We start from the raw sequence: 26,965 nt of genomic DNA, 5'->3' as shown, positions 1-26,965 counted from the left end.
TCCCAGCAATTAAAAAGAATGAAATGTGCCAGTTACAGCAACAAGATTGGACCTGAGATTATCATACTAAGTGAAGTAAGTCAGACAGAGAAAAACAAATATCATATGATATGGCTTATATGCCAGAATCTTAAAAGATACAAATAGACTTATTTATAAAACAGGAACACTCAGAGACTTAGAGAACACAATGATGATAACCCGGGGAAAAGGGGGGAGGGGAGAGACAGACTGTGAGCTTGGGATTGACATGTGCATTCTGCTATATTAAAAATAGATTATCAAGACCTACTGTATGGCACAGGCATCTCTGGTTAATATTCTGTAATAATCTAAGTGGGAAAATAATTTAAAAAGCAAAGGTCGCTTGTATGGGTATAGCTGAATCTCTTTGCTGCTGTTAATGCAATTACAACATTGTTGCTAATCAACTGTATCTTAACATAAAATAAAAATATAAAAGCAACCAAATGAACAAAAGCAAGGTTGTGAAGTATTGATATAAGAATAAACATAAAAATCATTGAAAAATAATAGAAAGTCCATAAATATACTTAAATAGATGAAAAGTTTTAAAGATATCAAAGTAATTAAATCAGAAATAATATATTTTTTAACAAATTATACCACATCAATTGGATATCATTATATGAAAAAAAGGAACTCCAACCACTATCTCATACTGTAGACAAAAATTAGCTCAAAATGGGTCATAGATCAAGAAGTCAAAGCTAAACCCATAAAAATTCTGCAAAAAACTACAATCAGAAACTATAAAGAAACTAAAAAGTTGAACATTGCTAATATTTATAATCTTCTGATCATTAGAGATCATACATTTTAAAAATAAAAAGGCAATTCACAGAGTAGGAAAAAGTTGTATCTACATTCACACTTAAATAATTTTACATTATATATAAATTTATGTGTAAAATTGTATATGCAAATTCATTTTATATATGATGCATCTATATGAAAGAAGAACTATATCTAGAATATGTATACATACATACATATATATATATATATATATATATAAATCACCTACAATTTAGTGATGAGAAACCCAGAACTCCTATTTTAAATTGCACAAAGGTCTTAAAAAATAATAATAATAACTTCCAAAAAAGGTATAGAAATTGCCTATAACATTAAAAATTATCAGCTTCAGTAGTTATCAAGAAATCAAAGTAATACCTCAATAGTTTATCACTACATACTTCCTACAAGGACCAAAATGATACCAAGTGACAGAGATGTCAAATAATTAACTTTGAAATCAGAACTAATTTCTTGTGTTTTATGTATCTATGCAGATGTGTAATGTCACTCAGTAGTCCATGATGTCTGTCACAACTGTCCCAGGCATAACTTATTGAAAAACTTTTCAGAGTTTCTCTCTATAGTCATAGCCTTCTGATGATTGTGAAAAACAAGTTTTGTATTCAAATACTTTTAAGTGGCTGCCATTGGTTTTATGGCCTCACTGCACCAGCTCTCAGCAAATCAGTATTGGGTTTCCAGGAACGTTGATGCTGATAATAGAAAGAAGTTCTCTCTCTGACATGAGTGCACAAATTAACCACAGCGCAGGTCGCAAGGCTGGAATACTGCTCTCCTTGTCATTCACATGGCATGTGTCCTGCTTAGAAAACCAGGCTCCTATAAGGGGGATCCACATATTTTAGCTGCAAGTGCAGGGAATACAACTCCCCACTCAAGAATGAGTGTCTCTCAAGCATGTCTCTTCAGAATACCTGCTTCTAAGAAAAAGACTTTCCATCAAAGCAGATAATTAGTTCCTGGGAGAGAAATGAGCAGCTATAAGACAAAGTCCTTAAACTTGTATTGGAACCTTGTTAAATAGTCACACATGAACTGAAAATGACTTTATTTGCTATTTACATTTCCAGAGAAAGACTTGTCAAGAGTTGAAAGATCCATTTGAAGGTGTTTCCACCACATTTTCTGCCTGCTGACTTTTGGAGTAAACCATCCATGGATGATCATTTCTCTATGGTTTTCTATATCAATTTATTCTAAGTTCAAGTTCCAGGTTTCCTGTGAAATTTCACTGACTCTTTAGGCTAGAAGGAAATACATAAACATACAGAACGATTTATCTCCTATTGATTTGATATTGAGTTCTCTGAATAGCTTCTTTCTGAATGTGTCACATCTTTCTTATTGAAAGTTCCTTATCCTAAGAGGAGGTCAGTTTGAAGTTGGGATCAGTTCTGAATACCCTCAAATATCATTAATATCATCTAAGACCAGAAGGTAAGTTCTTCAATAGTGGTGATGCCTAGTAAAGAATGTAACTTTATGTATATTGCTGTTCAGCTTCTCACTTGTGTCCGACTCTTTGTGACCCCATGGACTGCAGCATGCCAGGATTCCCTGTCTTTCACCATCTCCTGGAGCTTGGTCAGACTCATGACCATTGATATGAGTTTATGTATATAGTAATTATGTTTTAACATTTTTCAAAAACAATAGCAATTTTGAAAGATTAAATTTTAAAATGTATTTTTAATTGTAAAAGAAAGAATTCACCTCATTCTTCTGCAAAATGTTGAAAATGACAATCCCAGGGACTGAGCATCTTAGTTTGGGAATTAGAAACCCAGATTAGAATCTTGCCTTTTCCCACGTGCAGCTTCTTGATCTGGGGTGCATTTCTTGCAACCTTATATTTTTATTTCTTCTAATATAAAGTGAGAAGAATAATCCCCCTCACAGGCAGTTATGTGAATAAAAATGTATCCAGCACGCTGCTGAAGACACACAGAGGAACTTTACTTATTTTTATGACTCTTTTTCACAGAGGATTGGGAAGAATTGACTTTTATGGCAATAATACATAAAAAAAAATTAACCCTACATTAAACTGAGGAACAGTCATCTGCAATTTTAAAGAAGCCAAAGAGACCCATATTATGCATAGCTGTTGCTCCAAGGAAGAGTTCTACATATCCATGTTTGGACTAAACAAGTCATGGTTTGTATCAATTAACAATCATGTTGATGTATTTTTGTGTGTGAGGTGTATTTAAATTTTGTTTCCAATATCATGATTAGTCCTAATTATTAAAAAAGGTATATGATAGCAAAATAAATGTAGGTTAGAGAATTGGGTCTTATAAATTTCTTAATCTTGATGAGATTCACTTATTTCATCTGTCAAATTAAGTTAATGACATAATTATTGTTGTTGTGTGCTATGATTATTTTCGCTATATGGATGGAATGATACCATTCACATAGATTTATCCCAGATCACTTCTCTACATGGTTGATTCCTCCCAGGCAGCTCTGTGTTTGAAAGCTGAATGGTCCGTTCATAATGTACATATTTTTTTGTGCACCATTTGCAAATATATTTTTTTTAGCAGTTTACTAATATCACACATTTAGCCTCTGATTATTTGCAACTTCATATACTCAAGTCCAGAAGTGTACTTGTTGGAAAAGAACCGTCTTTTTTTTTCTGACCCCTCCCCAACTCCCCCATCATTCTCTCCAGAAATAATGAACTGCAGTTAATGGCTGGATGTGCATTTTTGTAGATGGTTTGTATGCATGAATGTGTTTTTTGGAATGACAGTGGGTCATAAGGTACAGCTGATTTGTTAAGTGTTACTGAACAGTGTGTGTGTGTATTTCTGCCCCGTCCTTTTCCTGTTGTCTGGTCTATCTGTCTGTGTTCATCACTTTGATAGCTGCCTCCTATTCTGTGAGTCATTAAATCCAGTCCTCATGATGGGACGTTTGCTGATCTTATAAACAGCTTTACAGCCAGCATCTTTGCACACAGCTGTTTGCCGCTTTATCTGCTTCCTCAGGATAAACTCCTCAGGATAAACTCCTAGAAGTGGGGTTGTTAGAGCAAAGGTAGGCCGTTCCGTGGAGGGCCCAGGAAGCATTGCCAGCCTGAAAGTCTCATTGACAAGGTTGAGAATCCATTTCCTCCCAGCTGTTCCCAGGGGTCACTGCCCAGATGGGCCTGCCCACCAGCATTAACAGCCACACATCTTAGGCTGAGGCTCTAAGCTTAAATTTGCATTGATCTCTGTTTACTTGGCATGTCCACTTTTTTCTATCGCTGCACGGTATGAAGTAGCGCTAGTGGCAAAGAATCCACCTGCTAAAGCAGGAGACATGAGACGTGGGCTTGATCGCTGGGTCAGGGTGATTGCCTGGAGAGGAAATGGCAAGCCACTCCAGTATTCCTGCCTGGAAAGTCCCATGAAGAGAGGAGCCTGTTGGGTTACAGTCTATGGGGTCGCAAAGAGTCAGACATGCATGCACTCAACCATGCCATGCATAGAGTAATCTATTGTTAAAGGTATATCTTAAAATATTGGGTTAGGGAAATTTATAGGAAAGATGTTAATTTTGTTACAGTCACTCCTGTATCATTTCATTACTTTCCCATACCAACGCTCTGCTACAGTTTGTGTCAACTCATACATAGTCTGATTCTTGTATTCCTTTCAGCCTTGCATCCTCCTATCATAAATATCACATAAATATCTTTACTGGAATTATATGCAGCATTCCTTGTTTCTCAGATCTCTATTCATCCTTATACTCACATTCTCAACTCCCTTACATGGTTTCCCATTTCCTAAGAGTAGCGAGAAAATCCATCAGCCATTCGTAACTTTTACATTCCTTTTCAACCTCTTGGGCTTAGCTACGACTATGTGCTTACTCAGTCATGTCTGATTCTTTATGACCCCATGGGCTGTAGACCATCGGACTGCTCTGTCCATGGGATTTTCCAAGCAAGAAACGGAGTGGATTGTCATTCACTTTTCCAGGGAATCTTCCTAACCCAGGGATCGAAGCTGCCTCTCCTATTTTTCTTGCACCGTCTGGCAAATTCTTTCTCACTGAACCACCTGGGCAGCTTTGCTACTGCTATGTGTAAGACCTGATGACTCACATTAGGCTCTGGGTCAGCTCAAATGATCAAATGTGCGCAGATGGTCTACTGCTGTGTGGGCATAGGGCTACTCATGTCTCCAACTATAAACACATCCTAGGAGAGGATTTGAGTTAACTTCAAGAGATCAGAAATATTTTCTTCCTTTATCAAAAGAAAAAAAAATACTCTTCAGAATTCAAAACTCAATAGAATTTGGCAGTTATTACATGGAAAGTATAATGAATCGAGGTTGAGCTAATATGATGTATTTTTTTCAGGGTATGTAATTAACCATAATATAATATACATGGAGAATAGGAACAATGTGACAGAGTTTGTCCTACTGGGACTGACACAGAACCCAAAGCTGCAGAAAGTCACATTTGCCGTGTTTCTGCTCATCTACATCGTCTCTATGGTGGGGAACGTGCTCACCTTGGTCACCATCACAGGCAGCCCATTATCGAGGTCCCCAATGTACTTCTTCCTGGCTCATCTCTCTTTTATTGATGCTTGTTACTCCTCTGTCAATAACCCAAAGTTGATTGTAGATTCCCTCCATGAAACAAAAACTAGCCCTTTCAATGAATGCATGACTCAGATCTTTGCGGAACATTTGTTTGGAGGCGCTGACGTCATCCTGCTCACCGTGATGGCCTATGACCGCTACGTGGCCATCTGCAAGCCGTTGCACTACACAACCATCATGAACTGGCAGTTGTGTTGGCTGCTGATTGGAGTGGTGTGGGTGGGAAGCTTTCTTCATGCAACCATTCAGATCCTCTTCATCTTCAGGTTACCCTTCTGCGGCCCTAACGTCATAGATCACTTTATGTGTGATCTGACCCCTTTGCTCAAACTTGCCTGCATGGATACCGACACTCTAGGGCTCTTTGTTGCTGCCAACAGTGGTTTCCTCTGTCTGTTAAACTTCCTCCTCTTGTTGGGCTCCTATGTGGTCATTGCATACACCCTAAGGACACACAGTGTGGAGGCGAAGCGCAAGGCCCTCTCCACGTGTGTCTCCCACATCACAGCCGTCATCATATCCCTTGTGCCCTGCATTTTTGTGTACCTGAGACCAGCAAATTCTTTCCCGATTGATAAAGCAGTTACTGTGTTTTATACCATGATAACTCCCATGTTAAATCCTTTAATCTATACCTTAAGAAATGCCCAGATGAAAAATGCCATTAGGAATTTGTGTAATAGAAAGGTGTTTTCAGATGATGGATAGATAAAATTTACTGGAAGCCCAGCATTGATTCTACTAATGCAAAGGTCAAATGGAGATTGCTGATGGTTTTAGCAGAGAATACCTATGAGATAAAAGGAAAATAAATAGCCAGTATACATCATAGAATCTGCAGGGGGGGACAAGAAAAGTCAGGAAAAACTTAGCAGGAGACTAGTTTTGCATGTTTGGGACATTTTACCAGGTTGGCGCTTAGGTTTTCTAGTTTCATCAGTATATGTGGATCAATAAACTCATTCTAATAAAACAAAATAAATTAAAAAGAAACCACTCATATTTAGCAGCAATCTCTGTAACAATCCAATGCCGTCGGTATTGCTACTACCCTCATTTTATAGGTGGGAAAGCAAGCAGAAAGAGGAAAGTTCTCAAACAGAAATACTGAAGATTATTTATCTGTGTTGAGCTGACCTCTCAGACTATGTTCTCAGCTGCTGAGCTGTGTTGCCAGGCAATGATAACAGAAAGGACACATGACTACTTTATTGCTTCCATTTTTGAGACAGGCACTGTTCTGAAACACACGCACATATATACATATATTTAACTGTATATATAGTATATAACTAGTTTAGGGGCTCAAACTAACAGGCCATTTACCCTCGAAGGGGTACGTACGTTATGTTGCACCACATTTCCAAATTCTCTTGTTGGTTTCAGAATCATTTTTCTTTGCTTAGGTCATGACCTTACCCTGATAATCCATCAAAAAGAGTGATGATTCAGATAAAAGCATAGTTTAATGTCAGACAGAAATGTTGCTTTATGAAATAAATTAAATGTCATACTCTCTGTAACAGTTACCTACTTGCTAACAATAGTTTCTGCAAGTAGCACAACACCTGGTTTATGATAAACACTGAATCAGTTCAGTTCAGTCGCTCAGTGTGTCCGACTCTTTGGGACCCCAAGGAATGCAGCCCACCAGGCCTTCCTGTCCATCACCAACTCCCGGAGTTTACTCAATCTCATGTCCATTGAGTCGGTGATGCCATCCAACCATCCCATCCTCTGTCATCCCCTTCTCCTCTCACCTTCAATCTCTCCCAGCAGATACTGAATAAATCAGTGTAAATATAAGGGAAGATGAAAAACTCACATAAAATATACAGCAGCATGTAGCATTGCACACCAGGATTTATATTTAATATTACAGCTGGGGCAAGTAGGAAAGGCTCTAATAATTTGTATCATAAATCCAGGAAATGTATGAGGGAATGAATAGAAGTAGAAAGTCACTAACTTTGATCAGCCTGATTCACTGATATGGACTCACTAAGCAGTGGTGATGGTTTAGTTGCTGAGTTGTGTCCGACTATTTGCGAACCCCATGAACTGTAGACTAGTCAGCTCCTCTGTCAGTGGGATTTCCCAGGCAAGAATACTGGAGTGGGTTGCCATTTCCTTCTCCAGGGGACCTTCCCCTCTCCGGGATGGAACCCAGGTCTTCTGCACTGCAGACCATCTCCTGAATTGCAGGCAGATTCTTTGATTTCTTAGCCACCAGGGAAGCCTCCACTAAGCAGAGATCCTGCATTTAATGTAGCAACTGGAGAAGGTAAGACAGGTTTTCACAGGCTTTCATGTGGTGTCTAAGATATGAACCAAATGGTAACCCACAGTGAGCAGCTTAGAAATACTCAAACTGCTTTGGTTTAATACAGAGGATTAATTCATTCCTGGTTAATCAACAGAAATCGACTGCAGCATAAACAAATTTGTTATTGAGAATCCACTCAACCTCCCTGGGAAGGTACAGAGCACAAAGCTGTCATCACAGCCGTGAAAGATAAATTTGAAGGGGGGAGTTTGGCATCCTTGAGAAGCTCTGAGATGGCTCTTTCTATATGCCAGCCCTCTGGTTTCTGGTTTACAAATTTGAATGTGTTACGAGTGATTTGATCCTGGGGAAGAGGAGCCAAGTAGTGGCACTCAACCCCAAAGGCAAGGCGGGCTGAGTTACTGTAACGGGCAGTAGAGGGTGGTGCTATTGTTAGTAATTCAGTGTTACCCCCTATTCGGTGGCCGTTGTGATGATGCCTGCACCAGACGGTGACCTGATGTACTGTGTTCATCGCTTCTCCCCAGACAACTTGTGTACTTAAACTTTACTTGTACTTAAACAACTTATGTCCTTAAAACACAGTGAAGCACCATGAAACATCATGAAAACATTAACCAAGAAAGGGGGAAAACTTGAGGAGTATATAAAGATAAGGAACAGTAAGGGTTTTGGGAATACTCTGTTTCCTCCTTTGACTGGCCAATTGGGGGGAACCTGGTCGATTTCCTCGTCTCTCGTGCACAAACACTTCGAACTCCTTTGTGAACAAAGAACTTTGTAAAATATAAAGTGGTGGGCTCCCAGACTCATGGTGAGGTCGCCTCCATGCATGGATGCATGGATGGCGGTCTCTCTGGGACTCAGGCGTGCTGATTACTGGACTCAACAGCTGCTAAGAGCCAGATGAAGGTGCTTTACCCCTGACTGTTGCGATTCATTTACTATGTGCTATTTCAAATTCACTTCTTTCCTTTCACTTTGATCCTTGAATGGTACCAGCTTAAATACTTGATAAACTGGTGTTTGCTCCCAACCTATGGACAACATCTTGAATTTTGTAAAAGAACCTCTGAAACAAAGCAAAAGATAGAGCCACAATGACAATCAGAATAATCAGCAGAAGAGGACTTATAGTGTTGTCCAGCTGATCGTGGTGTTCCTAGAGTGAAATAGAGAGGATACTTTCTCAGTTCTCAGTTGAACTGTCAGCAGAAAAGTTCTAGATTACATAAACACATATCTAGCTCAAATCATTAAAATAGAAATTCATGTCATCAAAATCAATTCCCAGACATGAGCCAGTTTACATTCAGAATGCTATGAACAAAATAGGGGATACAAAACCCTTGAAGAAAGACTTTGGTACCTTGCTAAGATTTTGTAACGTATTATTCCCTCAGATCTGGACCTCCAACCTTTTATCAGGTTAACTATGCACTGTGGAAAAGCAAATAATAAGATCTTTCAGAACACTGGCTTTGACCTGAAACTTATTCCAAGAGATCCAAAGCAATACTGTAGTCCCTCAATCAGAGTAAGAGTATATGGAGGTCTGGCGATCAATGGAATTTTAGCTCAGGTCTGTTTCCAGTGGGCCCAGTGATCATGGAACCCATGCTGTGGTTATTTCCTCAACTCCAGAATACATAATTGGAATAGATATACTTAGCAACTGACCGAATTGTTTGGCTGACCTGTGAAGTGAGACATTATGTCAGGAAAAGCCAAGTGTAAGACACTGTCCTACCTAGGAAAACAGTAAATCAAATCTAATTCACACATCTGGAAGGATTGTAGAGATTATTGCCAATGTCAAGCCTTGGGAGATGCAAGGGTGATGATTCCCACAGCATACAATTTCAATTCTCTCATTTTGCCTGTTGCCAAAGACAGATGGATCTTGGAGAGTGAGTGGATAATTCTAAGGTTAACCAGCTTCTGTATCAGATGCAGTTTCATCCCGAGAGTAAATTACCAGAACTGCTGGTACCTAGTATGTAGCTAAGCTTCTGGTTTTATGTCTCTGTCAATAAAAACTTCTAGAAGCATTTAGATTTCAGCTTGAAAGGCCAGCAGTAACCCTCCATGGTCCTACATCAGGAATGCATCAGCTCTCACCAGAATTGTGTTATAATACAGTTTATAGGGATCTTGGCTGTCATATTCTGCAAGGTATCACATTGATTCATTGTACTGATGACATCATGCTGATTGGACCTACTGATCAAGAGGTAGTAACTGCTGAGGTAATCGGAACACAGGTTGGAAAAGAATTTCTAGACACAGATCATTTCAGAAGGGAGTGAGTTTGTTAAGAGCATGAAGCAGAGATAAGGAAGGCACTGCAAATGCAGTGGGCCAGTCTCCTGACAGACCAAAAAAAGTCGAGAGTTTTCATGGGTTAGTAGCCAATTTTTACAGCCTCCAGGCAAAGCAAATTCCTGCTGAAAAGTTGGCATTAGGTGATTGGTTTGGGTGCTACAGGGTGACTATTGGGGTGGGTTTTTGCATAATCTGAGGTCAGGAAGCCTACTGGTGATGATCAGGGGTATTTTCAGCAACAGTTACAATGGGGCTCAGCCAGCTTTGGAGGTGACTTCAGTTCTGGGCTCCGCTTCTGTGCCTTGGTGCAAGGCCTCGCACCTGTGACCTTGGGACAGAACTCAATAGAAATTGCTTTAGAGGTTTGGTAAAATATTTCCTGTGCTACAGGGCAATACAAGTTCAGCTAAAATTAGGAGACTCAAACTCAGTGAAATTTCTAGGGGCCCAGTAGCATGGGGCATATCAAGCTACCCCTTTTCAGATTCTGAAGGATCATTTGTTCCATCTGGCTTCTCCTATAACCAAAGATGGTGCATAGTGTCCCTGGGGCATCATTGGATTTGGGAGTCAACATATTTTTCATTTTGGAGTATTAATCTGGCTGATTTATAAATTATTCATAATACTGTTAGCTTGAAGTGGGTGCCTGAAATAGAAAAGATTCTGCAAAAGTTTGGGCCATCGCATAAGCTTGTCTTCCACTTAGAACAAATGATCCAGTAGATCTATGGTGCTTGATGTGTCAGTGGCAGATAAGAATGTTGGAAATGTCTGCCCTCCATATGTGAATTTCAGTGAGACACTTAGGATTTGGGGAAAAATTCTTGCCATCCTCGAAAGATAACCACTCCCATTTTTATGAAAAAGCTTGTAGCCTGCTAGTAGTGCTTAAAGGAAACTGAATGCTTCATCAAGGGCCACCAAGTCACTATGCAACCTAAGTTTCTGTCATGCACTTGGTATCTATCATCTAACCCATCAAAGTCATAAAGTGGGGTGTGCACAGCAGTACTCCATCATAAAATGAAGTGATACATACATGATCTGGCCCAAGTAGGACCGGAAGGCAAAGTTCCAGAGAGAAGTGGCAAAAATGATCATGGTCCCCGCTCCCACTGCATTCCATTCTCTCCCCCTGCCTGCATCTATGGATTCATGGGGTCAACTGACTGAGGAATGTAAGACTTCAGACTTCTAAAGGGATAGTTCTGCAATGATCTCCAAGATTGGAAGCTGCAGAAAGGCAACCTCATCCTGAAAATGCTTAAAGCTCAGTAGTGAAGGGAAACCGTCACAGTGGGTGCATTCAAGGGGTGCATCTAGTTGATTACTTTACTTGGAAGGAGGAATGTACAAATGTACAACATATACTCATTCATAGTTTTGGTCTATGAATTTTCTGAATGGTCAGAGGCTTGTGGGGGTGAGGGGTATAGTTGCAAGATTGGTGACAAGAAAATTTGAGGAAGAGGTATATATACACACTTGCTTGAATGGGCAAAAAACATGAAACTCCTTGCTTCCCAAATCACAAAGGTTGAAAATGGAAGTAACAGTCTCTACTCTTCACTGCAGTTAACTATTAGCAAAATTTGTGTTTCCTGTTCCTATTAACTTATGTTCTGTTTGCTTAGAGGCTTTAGTTACAAAGAGAGAAATGCTTCCACCAAGAGTTCCACAAGATTCTGTTGAACTGAGCACTGAGTCAGTGATGCCATCTAACCATCTCATCCTCTGTTGTCCCCTTCTCCTCCTGCCCTTAATCGTTCCCAGCATCAGGATCTTTCCAAATGATTCAGCTCTTCCCATCATCTGGCCAGAGTATTGGAGTTTCAGCTTCAGCATTAGTCCTTCCAATGAATGTTCAGGACTCATTTACTTGAGGATGGACTGGTTGGATCTCCTTGCAGTCCAAGGGACTTTCAAGAGTCTTCTCTACCACTGCAGTTCAAAAGCATATATTAGTGAATTTCAAAATATTAGTAGATTTTAGCAATACAATGGAGAACCAAAAATTATTTATACTTGAGACAGCATTATTTATACCATATATTTGAATTATGAATTTCCTTTCTTGAAAAGGAAAACACTTTGCAAGCAGAAATCTATAGTGGTTTCTAGGAATTCCAAAGGAGAATAATGGTGTATATAGTAGAGCCCAGACCAGTTTTAGGGAAGGGAAATTATTATGTTTAATTTTGTGATGGTGGATAAATGATACAATGCACTGTGTCAAAACTCATAAAACTACATAAGAAAATTGAAAATTATGTCCTTTATTTAGCATGTATCACTTTTGGTCATCAGTTTTAGCAAATATACCACACAAATGCAAGATGTCAGAAAACTGTGAAATTGAGAGGGATACAGAGTGGGTATTTGTGAACTGTCAGTATTTATTGCACAGTTTTCTGTAAACTTAAAGCTTTTCTAAAGCAGCCTGTTTAAAAGTTTATTTACCCAGGTAGTTCAGTGATAAAAAATATCCGTCTGCCAAGCAGGAGACACAGGTTCAAACCGTTGGTGGGGAAGGTCCTCTGAAGAAGGCAACAAGCTCTGGTGTTCTCACCTGGGAAATCCCACGGACAGAGGAGCCTGGTGGGCCACAGTCCACGGGGTCACAAAGAGTCGGGCACAGTTTAGTGACTAAGTAGCCAGCAGCAAGCTCAGCTTCTCTTTACCATATTTAAAATATTTTATTTGAACTTTTATTTAATTTATTCTATATGTGCATGTTTTATTAAGCTACATATTAATGCCCACAAGTCCTCTTCAGTTTACCCTAGGAAGCTACACAGATATCATTAATGAACACACTGCCTCTTGTTTAGCGGCATGGTATGACATCACTTGACAAGATAACTCTGAATGCCTTTTGAGCATTAAGAATAGACACAGGGATGTTGTGGTGGATGCCGCAATAATCTCGAAAAGAGACTATGATAGTTTGAACCAGGTGAGTAGCAGTGTGTGGTCAGAAAATGTCTGCTATGAATTCAGTTTTAATTTTTGATGGGAGTGTAAAATGGCACATCCACTTTGGATAATGTTCGAGATGGTTAGCATAAGTAAACATACACTTAGCATATATTCCAACAATTTTATTTTTAACCAAATATCCTGGAGAAATAGTATGTTTTCCAAAGCTTTGTACTATTATGTTCACAACTGCTTGGTAGATAATAGACAAGAGACTGCAATAATCCAAATATATATTATTAAAGAGAAGGATAGAAAGAAAGTGAAGTCACTCAGTCATGTCCGACTCTTTGTGACCCTATGGACTGTAGCCTTCCAGGCTCCTCCGCCCATGGAATTTTCCAGGCAAGAGTGCTGGAGTGGGTTGCCCTTTCCTTCTCCAGGGAATCGTCCCAACCCAGAGATCGAACCTGCGTCTCCCCCATTGCAAGCAGACGCTTTACTGTCTGAGTCACCTGGGAAGCCCCAAAGAGAAAGATAAGTTGGAATAAAAATATAAAATTAAATCTTTCTCAGCCATAAAAAGCAATGAGTTACTGATACACACATCATTGACTGATTACAAAAATATTTTGTTCAGTTGAATCCTTGTTGGATGCATAAGACAAGTGCTCAGGGCTGGTGCACTGGGAAGACCCAGAGGGATGGGATGGGGAGGGAGGTGGGATCGGGATGGGGAACACATGTAAATCCATGACTGATTCATGTCAATGTATGGCAAAAACCACTACAATATTGTAAAGTAATTAGCCTCCAACTAATAATTTGCCCCACATTTCTGAAAGAACAGAGTTCTCTTTAATGGAAACACATGATATTCTGAGCATGACAGTTCACTTGATAACCAAACTCCCCAGTTTCATCCACAGTTTTCTCATGTCACTTTTCTCCTCCTTATTCCTCGGGGTGTAGATCAAGGGATTTAACATGAGTGTGATGATGGAATCAGACTCGGCCATCACCTTGTCTATGGGGTAGGTGGTCACAGACCTTACATACAAAAACATACAGGCACAAAGAACGTGATGACCACAGTGAGGTGGGAGCCACAGGTGGAGAGGGCTTTACGCCGCCCTTCAGAGCTGCAGGACTTCAGGGAGCAGAGTGTGACCACATAGGAAGTGATGAGGATGAGGAAGATGGCCACACACATCACCCGGCTGTTGAGGATGACTAAGAGGCCTGGGATGGGGGTGTCTATGCAGGCCAGTTTCAACAGTGGGAAGAAATCACATATAAAGTGGTCTGTTGTATTGGGATCACAGAAGGGTATTTGACACATGAAGAGAAGCTGCACTGTGGCATGGAAAAATCCCCTACCCAGGCCCCTCCCAGCAACAGGCAGCACATCCGAGGCCTCATGATGGTCACATGGTGAAGAGGCTTACAGATGGCTACGGAGCGGTCACAGGCCATCTCGGTGAGGAGGAGGATGCCCACTCCACCGAAGAAGTGCTCAGCGAAGAGCTGGGCCATGCAGACTTCCAGGGAGATGGTAGGGCTCTCAGAGAGGGAGTCCACAGTCAACTTGGGGCAATGATGGAAGAGTAGGTGACATCCAAAAGGGACAAGGAGGTAAGGAAAAATACAAGGGTGATCTCAGACTCTGACTCGTAACCATGGTTACCACAATGAGGAGGTTTCCCAAAACGGTGGACAGGGACATGATTAGAAACACGACAGAGGGTATTTTCTGCAGCTCTGGATACCGCGTAATGCCCAAAAAATGAATTCTGTCACACTGTTTTGATTTCCCATGTGTCAGCTGCTGATACGAGCTCCAGCTAAGAGTTAGAAGACCTGAAAAAGCAGCACATGATTTATAACTAGTGATTATTTGACTTCAAGTATTTCTGGGATCTCAGGGAACTTATGGGTTTTTCGTTTGTCTGTTGTGTTTTTTGTGTCATTTTTTTTTTTTCCATTTATTCATTCTCCAGCATTTGGCTCTTAATAACCTGCTAAATAAAGAGCTTAAAAGAGAGCTACTTCACTAATGCTATGTTCTTCTTAGGTTTTTTTTTTCTTGTTCTCTTTTAAAACGGTGTTTCCATGTGAAATACATTTCTCCCTTTTACTCTTATTATTTATTGTCCACACCTACCTTCTCCAGGCACTAGAATAATGCCATAACTGACTCTATTTTACAAATCAGAGAACTGATTCTCACAGACTTGACGCAACATAGCCAAGGTTGTACAGCAAGTGAGCGGTGAAGCCAGAATGTGGACCATATTTTCTGACTCCAGAATCAGTGCCCTCAAACATCAATATTTCTCCTCTGGTCATTGCATTGTGATTTTATCATTTACCAATCATGGTACTAAGTATATTACAATATACCATACAACCCTGCTTTATCTTCAAATAAATATGAAGTAGCTTCTTCTTTCTGTGCTCTTCTCAAATGTTATGATGATTCTTCAGTAATTCAATGCCTTACTTATATATATTAAGCTAATGGAATACATTTAAAACTATAATTTCTGAATAATATATTGCTCATTAATGAAGATCACAAAGCATGGCGATCTAGCAAAGACCCAGGTCACAATATAATCTACTCAAGCCTAGTCAGTCCTAGTCAATCCTTTTAGTTTTCTCTGTTCCCTAAGTGGAGTTAAGGATTCTGGAATACAATAGTGGCATTCAATAATTAGTTTTTAGACTAATTTTTAGAAATGCCAAAATGTTGAACTTGCAGGCCTTGAGGTTAGAGTTTGCCGGGGATAACATCAAAATGACCAAAAGTCAACTCCGGAAGTCTTCAAATCTAATCAAAAGCCACTCTAATCTGAGGGCACCCTTTACTATGATTTTTATGACGCAGTTGAGGGAAGGAGTTCTCATCACATGTTCCCAGAAGGCCAGGTCACCACAAAATGTTCCTCAGTTCTGGTTCAGATGACCACCCATGATGAGTTAGCTTTACCACACACCACTGATGTTACAGTGGTCTCCCTACATACTCAGATGGGCCAGCATCCCTCTCCAACACCCCACAGCAAGAATGGAAATCTTGACAGCTGTCAGTTCTTCAGTCACATTTCAGTAGCTGGGAACACCAGGCCAATTTCTGTTACAGAATGCCCTGGTGAGAAACAATGCAGAAAGATGATTCTCAAAATATTTGTAGGCACCAGATGTTGTACCTAGGGTATCTGCCATTCTCAGTTCATTCCAAGAAGAACTTATTATCCTTCCCTGTTAAAGGCCATGCATTTTAAACCTGATCTATCCTATATCCTAAGTTTTCTTTCTCCTCTTCCTACCCATTTCTGGTAGCTATTTTCCAATATCTCATTAGAAGAATTCACAGACACCCCTTCCAATGATCATCATTATATAAAAATCTCCAAACCAAACAAAAAGTATATTTTTAGAGATAAATGTCATGTATTTTAAAGGATTTTCTGTGTGTGTGTGTGCGTGTTTATGCACACACACCCAATTAAATATCACAGAACTGTGAAAGTTCTATTGAGTAATTTTGTTAATTAATTTGCTGCAAGAACCTGAAGTGAAAAAAAAAATGAAATGAATAAGGAGATATTGTCTCCGAGTCACACCTAAAATATTCACCAATATTGAGAGTAAATGTTCTCTTAGGGCTTCCTGGGAGCACAGTGATAAAGAATCTGCCTGCTTATGAAGGAGACAAGAGGCATGGCTGTGATCCCTGGGTCAGGAGAACCCCTGAGGTAGGACATGGCAGCTCACTCTAGGATTTTTGCCTGAAGAATTCCATGGACAGAGGAGTCTGGAGGACTGGAGTCCATGGGGGCAGAGTCAGACATGCCTGACAGACTGAGCGCACATACGTGTGTATTAACAATAAATCTGAATCCTGTGACGGGGTTGTGGACGCATCATTATGGAGATTGAACGTGGCAGTAAATTATGCTGTCATGTCCCAGAGAGGCAGAGAGGTCACAAATGACACTAATGTAGGCATTTAGCTCTTCTACCTTTCAAATACTGAATTTTACTGTGATAAATAATTTTGGCTGAAGACCAAGCATGAAACTGAACTTCACAAAGTCCCTATTTAACAATCTTCTGAAAGATACTCAAATATGAGAAATAATTGGCTACACATTGAAAGGGCACCCTTAGGTGCCATGTATATAGACAAAGAACACTTCACAAAGGGACACCATGTCTTGAATGTGAAGATGGCTCTGTGCCCATGCCCTGAGGGACAGGAAGTGGGAGAAGAGTGATCTTAGGAAGATGCGCTGCGTGAAAGCAGAGAGTGGGCATGAACTTACAGATGGGGAGAAAGGAAAGGGGCCTTGGTCTCCATCCCTGACTGCGCAGGGCGCTAGAGACAGAGGCACCATTCAAGGTGGCTGATGTAACGTCTTCAGAGAACCTTTTATTATGTTGGGGGAATTGCAGCCTGCTACGGGAGCCATTTTCAGTAGCTTGATAGTAGGATTCAGCTCCAAAGCTTTTTTCCAAGAAACCACTGTTGCTAAGAGAAGTTGTCATTGGAGAGCTGATAAACCAAAGTGTCCATTAATGTGGATAAAGTTTTGGCACCAAGTGTTCTGAATAATTAAAGCACTGCCTCATCCACGGACACCGAGGGACTGCATTGGAAGGGGGCAGTGACCCGGTTTGCCGTAACCTCAGAGAATGCACTTTTCCTGACCTGCTTCATGAGCCAAAGGCAGGAACTGGAGCCCCAGGGCATCTCTAAGTAAGGTGGATCTAAAGAATACGTCATAGTCCTTGCCTCAATGTAGCTCATGACTCCAAGAAATTACACTCTAGAGAAACACCTGGCATTTTCATGTAGAAGTCTCTACATCAGGGAGTAAATACATTGGATTAAATTTAATAATGGCTTTTATTTTTAGAGCAGTTTTAGGTTCACAGTTTACTTGAAAGGAATGTACAGGTTTCTCATATAACCCTACCCCTACTCATATGTAGTATCTCCCATTATCAACTTCTCCTAGAGTTGATTTGTTCCAAATTTATTACAAATGATGAACTTACATTTACACGTAATAGCCCAAAGTCCATAGTTTACCTTAGGGTTCTCTCCTGTGGTTGTATATTTCTTGAATTTGGAGAAAAGTATAATGATATACTTTTGATATACCTCCATCATTATATCAATAGTGTCATAAAGAGTGTTTTCACTGCCCTAAAGATCCTCTACACTTCACCTATTCACCTCCCTCCCACCAACTCATGTTGAATTTCTGATTTATGTAATAGAATAAAGGTAATCTATCTTTCTGAGTCCTTCACTCAGTGTAAGGTATCTGTCATAGGTTAAAGTCCTTGCAGATGGTGCTCGCCATTATATGGTACCAGGTACTGGGTTTACTTAGGACTCAAGGTCCCGGAAGTTAATCTATTTATAGAGCTCTTTAACAAATCGATGGGAAAGTGAATATGATACATCTCATCATTTAAACAATAGAATATATTATTCTACTTTGTTAGGGTTTTGAATCCGGGCCGTATTCAGTTGAACAAAGAACTATGATATCTTGCAGTACTCTAATAAAGATCCTTCATTATAATGCCTCTTCTCCTGAATTCTAAAAGTGGTCTTAAACCGAGGTATGCGTGCTGGTGTATGGAAATACTTTTATAAGTATTTTCCATATTAATAGAAACATCATAAACCTCTAATCTAACTGTATAGATCACATAGTTTAATAATATTTAATAAATAAGAATAAGTCTTTCTGCCTCAAAGAAATTTTCTTTCCTTCACAGGACTCTGGTCCACATTAGTGTTGAAAAAATTGTCTTACAAATGACAAGGAAAAAGAGGTTAAGAATTGACATTTTTAAATTGATATTGAAAGCTATGAACTCAGGTTGTTTTGAGGATTATAATTTTATCCATGTTCTTAACTGAAGCAACAACAACAAAAGAGAACAAACTTTTATTTAATTCTTTGCTAATCTTGTGAAAGTTTTCAGTTATGTTCACAAATACTCTATTTGTCTTCTTTTTTGGCACATAACTAGACTGCATCCCCTTACTCCTTATTGAAATTTATGATATTATTTTGCAAATCTTAATACTGGCACATCCTGAAACCTATCAATTACACTCTTAGGAAACATATTTTTATGTTCATAATTGCTGTTCATAGTAGTCAAATATCTATTGACTGGATATTGAATAAGCACATTTTTAAATAATCCCATAATGGAGTGTGATATAGCCATGGAAATGAATTTACAACTAAATTCAACAACCAAAATGAAATATAGAAAGGTTGGATGAAAAAAATAAAAGCAATTCCAAAAAGTCTGCATATAGGATGTTAAGTTCTGTAAAATTCAAAGCCAGGGAAAACATATATAGATAAAAATGTTTTATTCTTAGGACAAAATTAAAATATTTGCTACTTTTAAGAAGAGGTGGACAGCAGATAGGAGTGTTTAAAATGTTTAATTATGGGTAATATTTTAGTTCTTGAGACGGTAGTAAGTTTACTAGGATTTATCTTAATTTTTACATGAATGCCAAGAAGCAGTATGGAGTAGGAAATGTCAGCCCACTCCAGTATTCTTGCTTGGAAAATTCTATGGACAGAAGAGTGGCAGGCTACAGTCCACGGGGGTTGCAAAGAATCAGACATGTGTGAGTAGACACACCTGAGCAAGTGTGCATGCACAAAAAGGCAATAATATAAAATGAACAAATGAAAGATGGTATAATTTTTTTGGACATGGGTGAATTCTACTGTTGAAAATTTATTATAAAAATGGGTCTCTTCTATTGGTTGGATCTGCTTCCTTTTTGTTGACTTCATTTTTAATCAGGCTGTCTCCATTATGGTAAAATTAGGCAGGAGTTCCCAGTCTCCATTTTTGGTAATTCTATTAGGAAAAAAAAAAGATAGTGACTTTTCTCAGTAGTGAAGAAAAATTATTTTAATAAGATGCTTTCCTGAATAAGTGTCTCTTTATTAGTTATCAAAACAAATGGAAATGAATTAGAGAAAGATGAGATTTCTGCTCATTGTTCGTATACATTTTAATCCTCAGACTACTTGTTGCAAATCTGTGGTTTCTTGGTGAAGGAAAGCTCTAGCACACAAAATAAAATCTTGTTTCAAGTCCCTGGTGCCTTCCCTAGATGTAATTACAGATAGTTTACAAGGGATAGCGAATAAGAACAGAGGGGCCCCCTCTGACCGTAGAGAGTCAGGAGTGCGAACCAGAAGTCTCCCCTCACAGACGGCGGCTCTGAGGTGACCTGGAGGTGAATCAGTGATAATATTTCTTTCCACACATGAAAAAACACTAACTTTTCATTGAAGGAAAAGACGTTTCAAAGTTGAATAATCATTGATTTTGCAAAGACAGAAAACAATTTGAATATAGGCAGTTACTGACTCTCTGCTGTTCCTCTTGACTAAAATTATACGTTCCCCTCTCTCTTCTGAATATTTGTTCTGTTGCAATAATGTGGAGATTCCGGGTACCCAGATAAAACAAACTATACTGGGGATTACAACCATGATTAGACCCGAAGAGAACTACCTGCTGACATCTCTTCAAAGGACCTCAGTTCTAAAATGCTTAAGCAAAGCACTTAAAGTTTAAACATATGAACTATTGAGTGAATACCCCTTGTAATTTACAAGTAAATTCTGGAAATTTGCATGCTTTGAAGGGTGTTTTCAGAAATGAGGAAAATGAAAACTGGGAATGGAAATATTTGTGATATTATCAACCATTGAAGAACATTCACTTCTCTCCATTAGCGTAAGTCAAGTAGTGAATATCATAAAGTTGTTTAAAAGTAAGGACGTTATAATTGAACGATTATGAGTGCTTTATCTTCCACTTTTCAAGTTGCCACATATGGAAGGGAATGCACAGCGAAGTGGATCATATTATAGACTAATAAAAATAAACATTTCTATAAGTAAGTATAACAAGCATAATACATATATATATATATATACATATATATATACATATATATATATATACATATATATATATATAATTGATATATGGAGACATATTTAGGGGATGGGACTGGGCTGTAATTTTTACATTTATATTATGAACTTCCATAAGCAGTAAAATATATCCAAAATGCCAGCTGATACACTCTGCAAACATGCTTCCTCCACCCACCCCGATTAAATGAACATGGAAAGTAATTAAGTTAATAAAATGGAACTGTGTCTCTTAACTTAATATTCATTGAGCAAAATTAATGAGAATCATGTAACATTAACAAACAGTTGCATTTGAAGAGTGATACAGAAAAGTCTACTTTTCACAATCTTATGTGGGACTCATAATGACCCCATGAATTTGTCATTACAAATTAAGTGTTGAGGTGACTTGTTAAGAAACTACAACTAAACTGTTCTTGATGAAGAATATTTATCTCACTTAAAATATTCCTAAAAATCACACATCACATCACAAATTACTTCTTTTCTATTTCTTGCAGATTAAGCATTTAGCACTCACACCTTCCCCTCACTGATGGAATCATGCAACTGAATAATAATGTGACTGAGTTTATTCTGCTTGGGTTGACACAAGATCCTGTTAGGAAGAAAATAGTGTTTGCCACTTTCTTGATGTTCTATTTGGGGACCTTGTTGGGGAGCTTTCTTTCTTTTTTTTTTTTTTAATATTTTTAAGTTTTATTGGAATACAGTTGATTTATAATGTGTGTTAATTTCAGTGAAGAGGTTCAATTATACATATACGCATATTCATTCTTTTTCAGATTCTTCTCATATAGGTTATCCGAATATTGAGTAGAGTGCCCTGTGCGGAACAGCAGGTCCTTGTCAGTTACCTGTTCTCTCTATAGTAGCACTTATGCCAATCCCCGCTCCTGATTTATTCCTACTCCCCACATTTCCCCTTTGGTAAACATGAGTTTGCTTTCTATGTCTGTGAGTCTATTCCTGTTGTGTAAAAAAGTGTATTTATTTCATTTTTTTAGATTTCACAGGTAAACAGTATCATATGATATTTGTCTTTCTCTATCTGACTTCAGTATGATAATCTCTAGGTCCATCCATGTTGCTGTAAAAGGCATTATGTCATTCTTTTTATGGCTGAGTAATATTCCATTATGTACATATAATGGAATATATAACTTTGCATATAATATATATAGTAATATTCCATTATATATGTGTGTGTGTGTGTGTGTGTGTGTGTGTATAATGAACACTAGGGTATCTTTTTGATTATGGTTTCTCCAAACGTATGCCCAGGAGTGAGATTGCTGGATCCTATAGTAGTTCCACTTTTAGATTTTTAGGAACCTCCATACTATTCTCCATAGTGGCTATGCTAAGTTGCTGCCAAGTCACTTCAGTCACGTCCGACTGTGTGACCCCATAGACGGCAGCCCACCAGGCTCCCCTGTCCCTGGAATTCTCCAGGCAAGAACACTGGAGTGGGTTGCCATTTCCTTCTCCCCATAGGGAGCTTTCTGATTTTTACTACCATCAAGACCAGCAGGGTACTAGGGAGTCCAATGTATTTCTTTCTTTTCCATTTATCCTTATCTGATGCCTGCTTCTCTACATGCATAGCCCCTAGGATGATTGCTGATGCCCTTCTGAAGAATGCCACTATCTCTTTCAGTGAGTGCATGATCCAAGTCTTTACATCCCATTTCTTTGGCTGCCTGGAGATCCTCATCCTTGTCCTCATGGCTGTTGACCCCTATGTGGCCATCTGTAAGCCTCTACACTACACGACCATCATGAGTCATCGAGTCTGTGGTGTGCTAACGTCCCTGGCCTGGTTGGGGTCCTGCGTGCATTCATCAGCTCACCTTTTTCTAGTCTTGAGTCTGCCTTTCTGTGGTCCCAATGTAATTGATCACTACTTCTGTGACTTGCAGCCTTTGTTGAAACTTGCCTGTGCAGACACCTATGTGACCAATTTCCTCTTGGTGTCCAACAGCGGGGCCATCTGCACAGTGAGTTTTCTCATGCTGGTGTTATCCTATGCCATCATCTTGCACTCTCTGAGAAAACACAGCGCTGAAGGGAGGAAAAAAGCCCTCTCCACCTGCATCTCCCACATCATCATGGTCGTCTTGTTCTTTGGTCCTTGCATATTTATATACACTCGTCCGGTTACCACCTTCTCCATGGATAAGATGATAGCTGTGTTTTATACAATTGGGACACCTTTGTTCAACCCTCTGATTTATACTCTCAGGAATGCAGAAGTGAAAAATGCCATGTGAAAGTTATGGAGCAAGAAGTTGATGTCACATGACAAAAGATGGATAGAAATTTCAAGATTTGCTCAGTGTTTGAACTGACCAGAAAAAGTCCATAGAGACCATTCTCGTCTCATTGTGAAGTCAGTATAATTCTATCTTCGGGCGTGACAGCTCCTGCCCTTAAGGCTGAGAAGCAGCGTGCACACACATACTCGTTAGCGTTGGGTCAGTCTTACGTAGAGGACGAGAGGACAGTAGGTATAAGCAGCCTCTAAGGCCCAGGAGCTTAGATGCTGCGTCTCTATGTCTCTCGCTTGCTGGTATCAATGTCTATGTGGTTTTCATCTAATGTGTTCCCCACCCTTCTTCCCCTTGCTGTCTACTGTTTTGCTCCTATGTAACCTTGCCCTATATTCTTATATACACAACTTAGTATGTCATTTGTTTTCTCAACATTTATTTAAGGCTTCTCTTTCATCATATCTATTCAATGCCTTCAATTAGCCTTTTCCCCCGATTAATACTAGATTCAAATAACTGCAGAAGCTTCATGTAGTAAGAGACAGTATATAATCTAGCATTGTTTTTCTTTCAATTATTTATTGTTCACTCCAAATTCTTACCATATGTTTAACCAGACCCTTCCTTCTCAGATGGAAAGTTAACATTCTGACACTAGTTTTTTCAGTCTTAAGTAGGTTTACATTGTTAAGTTTCTTCTCAGTTTAACATTTTAAGTAAAATCTGCACTGTGCTCCTCACATGACTGAAGTGACTTAGTTCACATGCACATGGTGCTCCTAGTATGATTTCTTCTAATTTGGGGACAATATTAAGGTTTCTCTTGAATCATACCAATCATGGTATTGAAACAATAATGGTGGACTATTATAAATATAGCATATGTATTATAAAATAAATAGATTTATGTGGGGTTGGAGATAGAGTGTAAACAGTTGATGTTAGTGAATTTCAAAATATCAATATATTAAATATGCTGAATGAGATAAGTCAGAAGTTATTTATGCTTGAGACAGAATTATTTATGTACACATATATGAATTTTGAATTTCCTTAATTGAAAATGAAAAGCTAGAATCAGAAAAAAGTATAGTGGTTTCTGGAAATTCCAAAGGAGAATTAGTGGGATGAATAGATAGCACACAAGCCAGTTTTAGCGAAGGAAAAGAATCCTGTTTCAGACACTTCATTGACGACATGCAAATGGACAGCAGGCATGTTAAAGTGCTCAATGTTAGTAAGTGTTAAAGAGATGCAAATTGAAGCTGCAATAAGATATCACCTCACAGCTTTCAGAAGGGCCATCATTAAAAACGTCTACAAATGATAAATGCTGGAGAGGGTATGGGCAAATGGGAATTCTCCTACATTGCTGCTGTGAATGTAAAATGATACGATAGCTAAGGAGAACCATATAGAGGTTCCTTAGAAAACTCAATATTGTGTGACCCAGCATACGGATCCTGGATACACATTAGGAGAAAACCATGGTTCAAAAGGTTACATGCTGGCTGAGGTTCATCACAGTGCTGTTTACAACAGCCAAGGCTTGGAAGCAACGTAAATATCACAACAGAGAATGGAGAAACAGGACACAGTGTATATATACAGTGGGATATTACCCAGCAGTTAAAAAGAATGAAATATGCCAGTTAGAGCAAGACTGGACCTGAGATTACCATACTAAGTGAAGTAAGTCAGACAGAGAAAAACAAATATCATACGATATGGCTTATATGCCAGAATCTTAAAAGACACAAATATACTTATTTATAAAACAGGAACACTCAGAGGCTTAGAGAACACAATTATGATAACCCGGGAGAAAAGGGGTGAGGGGAGGGATAGACTGTGAGTTTGGGATTGACACGTGCATGCTGCTATATTTAAAATAGATAATGAAGACCTACTGTATAGCACAGGCATTTCTGGTTAATATTCTGTAATAATCTAAGTGGGAAAATAATTTAAAAAACAAAGGATGCTTTTATGGGTATAACTGAATCACTTTGCTGCTGTTAATGCAATTAACACATTATTGCTAATCAATTGTATTTTAATATAAACTAAAAATATAGAAACAACTAAATGAACAAAAGCAAGGTTGTGAAGTATTGATATAAGAAGAAACATAAAAATCATTGAAGCATAATAGAAAGTCCATAAATAGACTTAAATAGATGAAAAGTTTTACAAAGTAGTTAAAGCAGAAAAAATATTTTTTTCAACAAATTTTACCAAATCAATTGGATATCATTATATGAAAAAAAGGAGCCTCAACCACTATCTCATACTACAGATGAAAATTAGCTCAAAATGAGTCATAGATCACGAAGTCAAAGCTAGACCTATAAAAATTCTCTAAAAAACTACAATCAAGAACTATAAAGAAACTAAAAAGTTGAACATTATTAATATTTGAAATCTTCTGATCATTAGAGATCATACATTTTATTTTATTTTATTTTTATTTTTTTATTTGTTTATTTTTATTATTTATTTTTTAAATTTTTTTTTATTAGTTGGTGGCTAATTCCTTCACAACATTTCAGTGGGTTTTGTCATACATTGACATGAATCAGCCATAGAGTTACACGTATTCCCCATCCCAATCCCCCCTCCCACCTCCCTCTCCCCCTGACTCTTCTGGGTCCTGGGACCCAGGGGATCATACATTTTAAAAATAAAAATGCACTTCACAGAATAGGAAAAAGTTGTATCTACATTCACATGTACAAACTTTTACATTATATATAAATTTATGTGTAAAATTGTATATGCAAATTCATCTTATATATGATGCATATATATGAAAGAAGAACTATATCTAGAATACATAAATATATATATATATATATATATATATATATATATATATATATATATAAATCACCTACAATTTAGTGATGAGAAACCCAGAACTCTTATTTTAAATTGCACAGAGGTCTTAAAAAAAATGACTTCCGAGAAAGTTATAGAAATAGCCTATAATATAACATTAAAAATAATCAGCTTCAGTAGTTATCAAGAAATCAAAGTAATACTTCAATAGTTTCTCACTACATACTTCGTACAAGGACCAAAATGATACCAAGTGACAGAGATGTCCAATAATTAACTTTGAAATCAGAACTAATTTCCTGTGTTTTACATATCTATCCAGATGTGTAATGTCACTTAGTATTCCATGATGTCTGTCACAACTGTCCCAGGCATAACTTATTGAAAAACTTTTTAGAGTTTCTCTCTATAGTCATAGCCTTCTAATGATTGTGAAAAACAAGTTTTGTATTCAAATAGTTTTAAGTGGCTGCCATTAGTTTTATGGCCTCACTGCTCCAGCTCTCAGCAAATCAGTATTGGGTTTCCAGGAACGTTGATGCTGATAATAGAAAGAAGTTCTCTCTCTGACATGAGTGCACAAATTAACCACAGCGCAGGTCCCAAGGCTGGAACACTGCTCTCCTTGTCATTCACATGGTATTTGTCCTTCTTAGAAAACCAGGCTCCTATAAGGGGGATTCACCTATTTTAGGTGCAAGTGCAGGGAATACAACTCCCCACTCAAGAATGAGTGCCTCTCAAGCATGTCTCTTCAGAATACCTGCTTCTAAGAAAAAGCCTTTCCATCAAAGCAGATAATTAGTTCCTGGGAGAGAAAAGAGCAGCTATAAGACA

At 38.5% G+C, this 26,965-nt stretch overlaps 2 protein-coding genes and 1 pseudogene across 2 annotated transcripts; 2 read left to right on the top strand and 1 right to left on the bottom strand.

Annotated features, from left to right (window-relative positions):
* Nucleotides 1–5,240: 5,240 nt before the first annotated feature.
* LOC136175498 (olfactory receptor 4C13-like) lies at nucleotides 5,241–6,170 on the top strand. Its single transcript, XM_065945775.1, has one exon. It carries the CDS (start codon nucleotides 5,241–5,243, stop codon nucleotides 6,168–6,170), a length of 930 nt encoding a protein of 309 aa, XP_065801847.1.
* Nucleotides 6,171–13,889: 7,719 nt separating this feature from the next.
* Nucleotides 13,890–14,814, bottom strand: LOC136175497 (olfactory receptor 4C6-like; annotated as a pseudogene).
* A 6,743-nt stretch (nucleotides 14,815–21,557) lies between these two features.
* LOC136174060 (olfactory receptor 4C16-like) lies at nucleotides 21,558–23,287 on the top strand. Its single transcript, XM_065943874.1, has 2 exons — nucleotides 21,558–21,675; nucleotides 22,512–23,287. Exons 1-2 carry the CDS (start codon nucleotides 21,558–21,560, stop codon nucleotides 23,285–23,287), a joined length of 894 nt encoding a protein of 297 aa, XP_065799946.1.
* The last annotated feature ends 3,678 nt before the right edge of the window (nucleotides 23,288–26,965 follow it).

Source organism: Muntiacus reevesi, chromosome 9 (genome assembly GCF_963930625.1).
Source record: "Muntiacus reevesi chromosome 9, mMunRee1.1, whole genome shotgun sequence".
NCBI classification, from domain to species: domain Eukaryota; kingdom Metazoa; phylum Chordata; class Mammalia; order Artiodactyla; family Cervidae; genus Muntiacus; species Muntiacus reevesi.
Note: the sequence above shows the minus strand (reverse complement) of the source record. Positions and strands in the feature narration are given on the sequence as shown.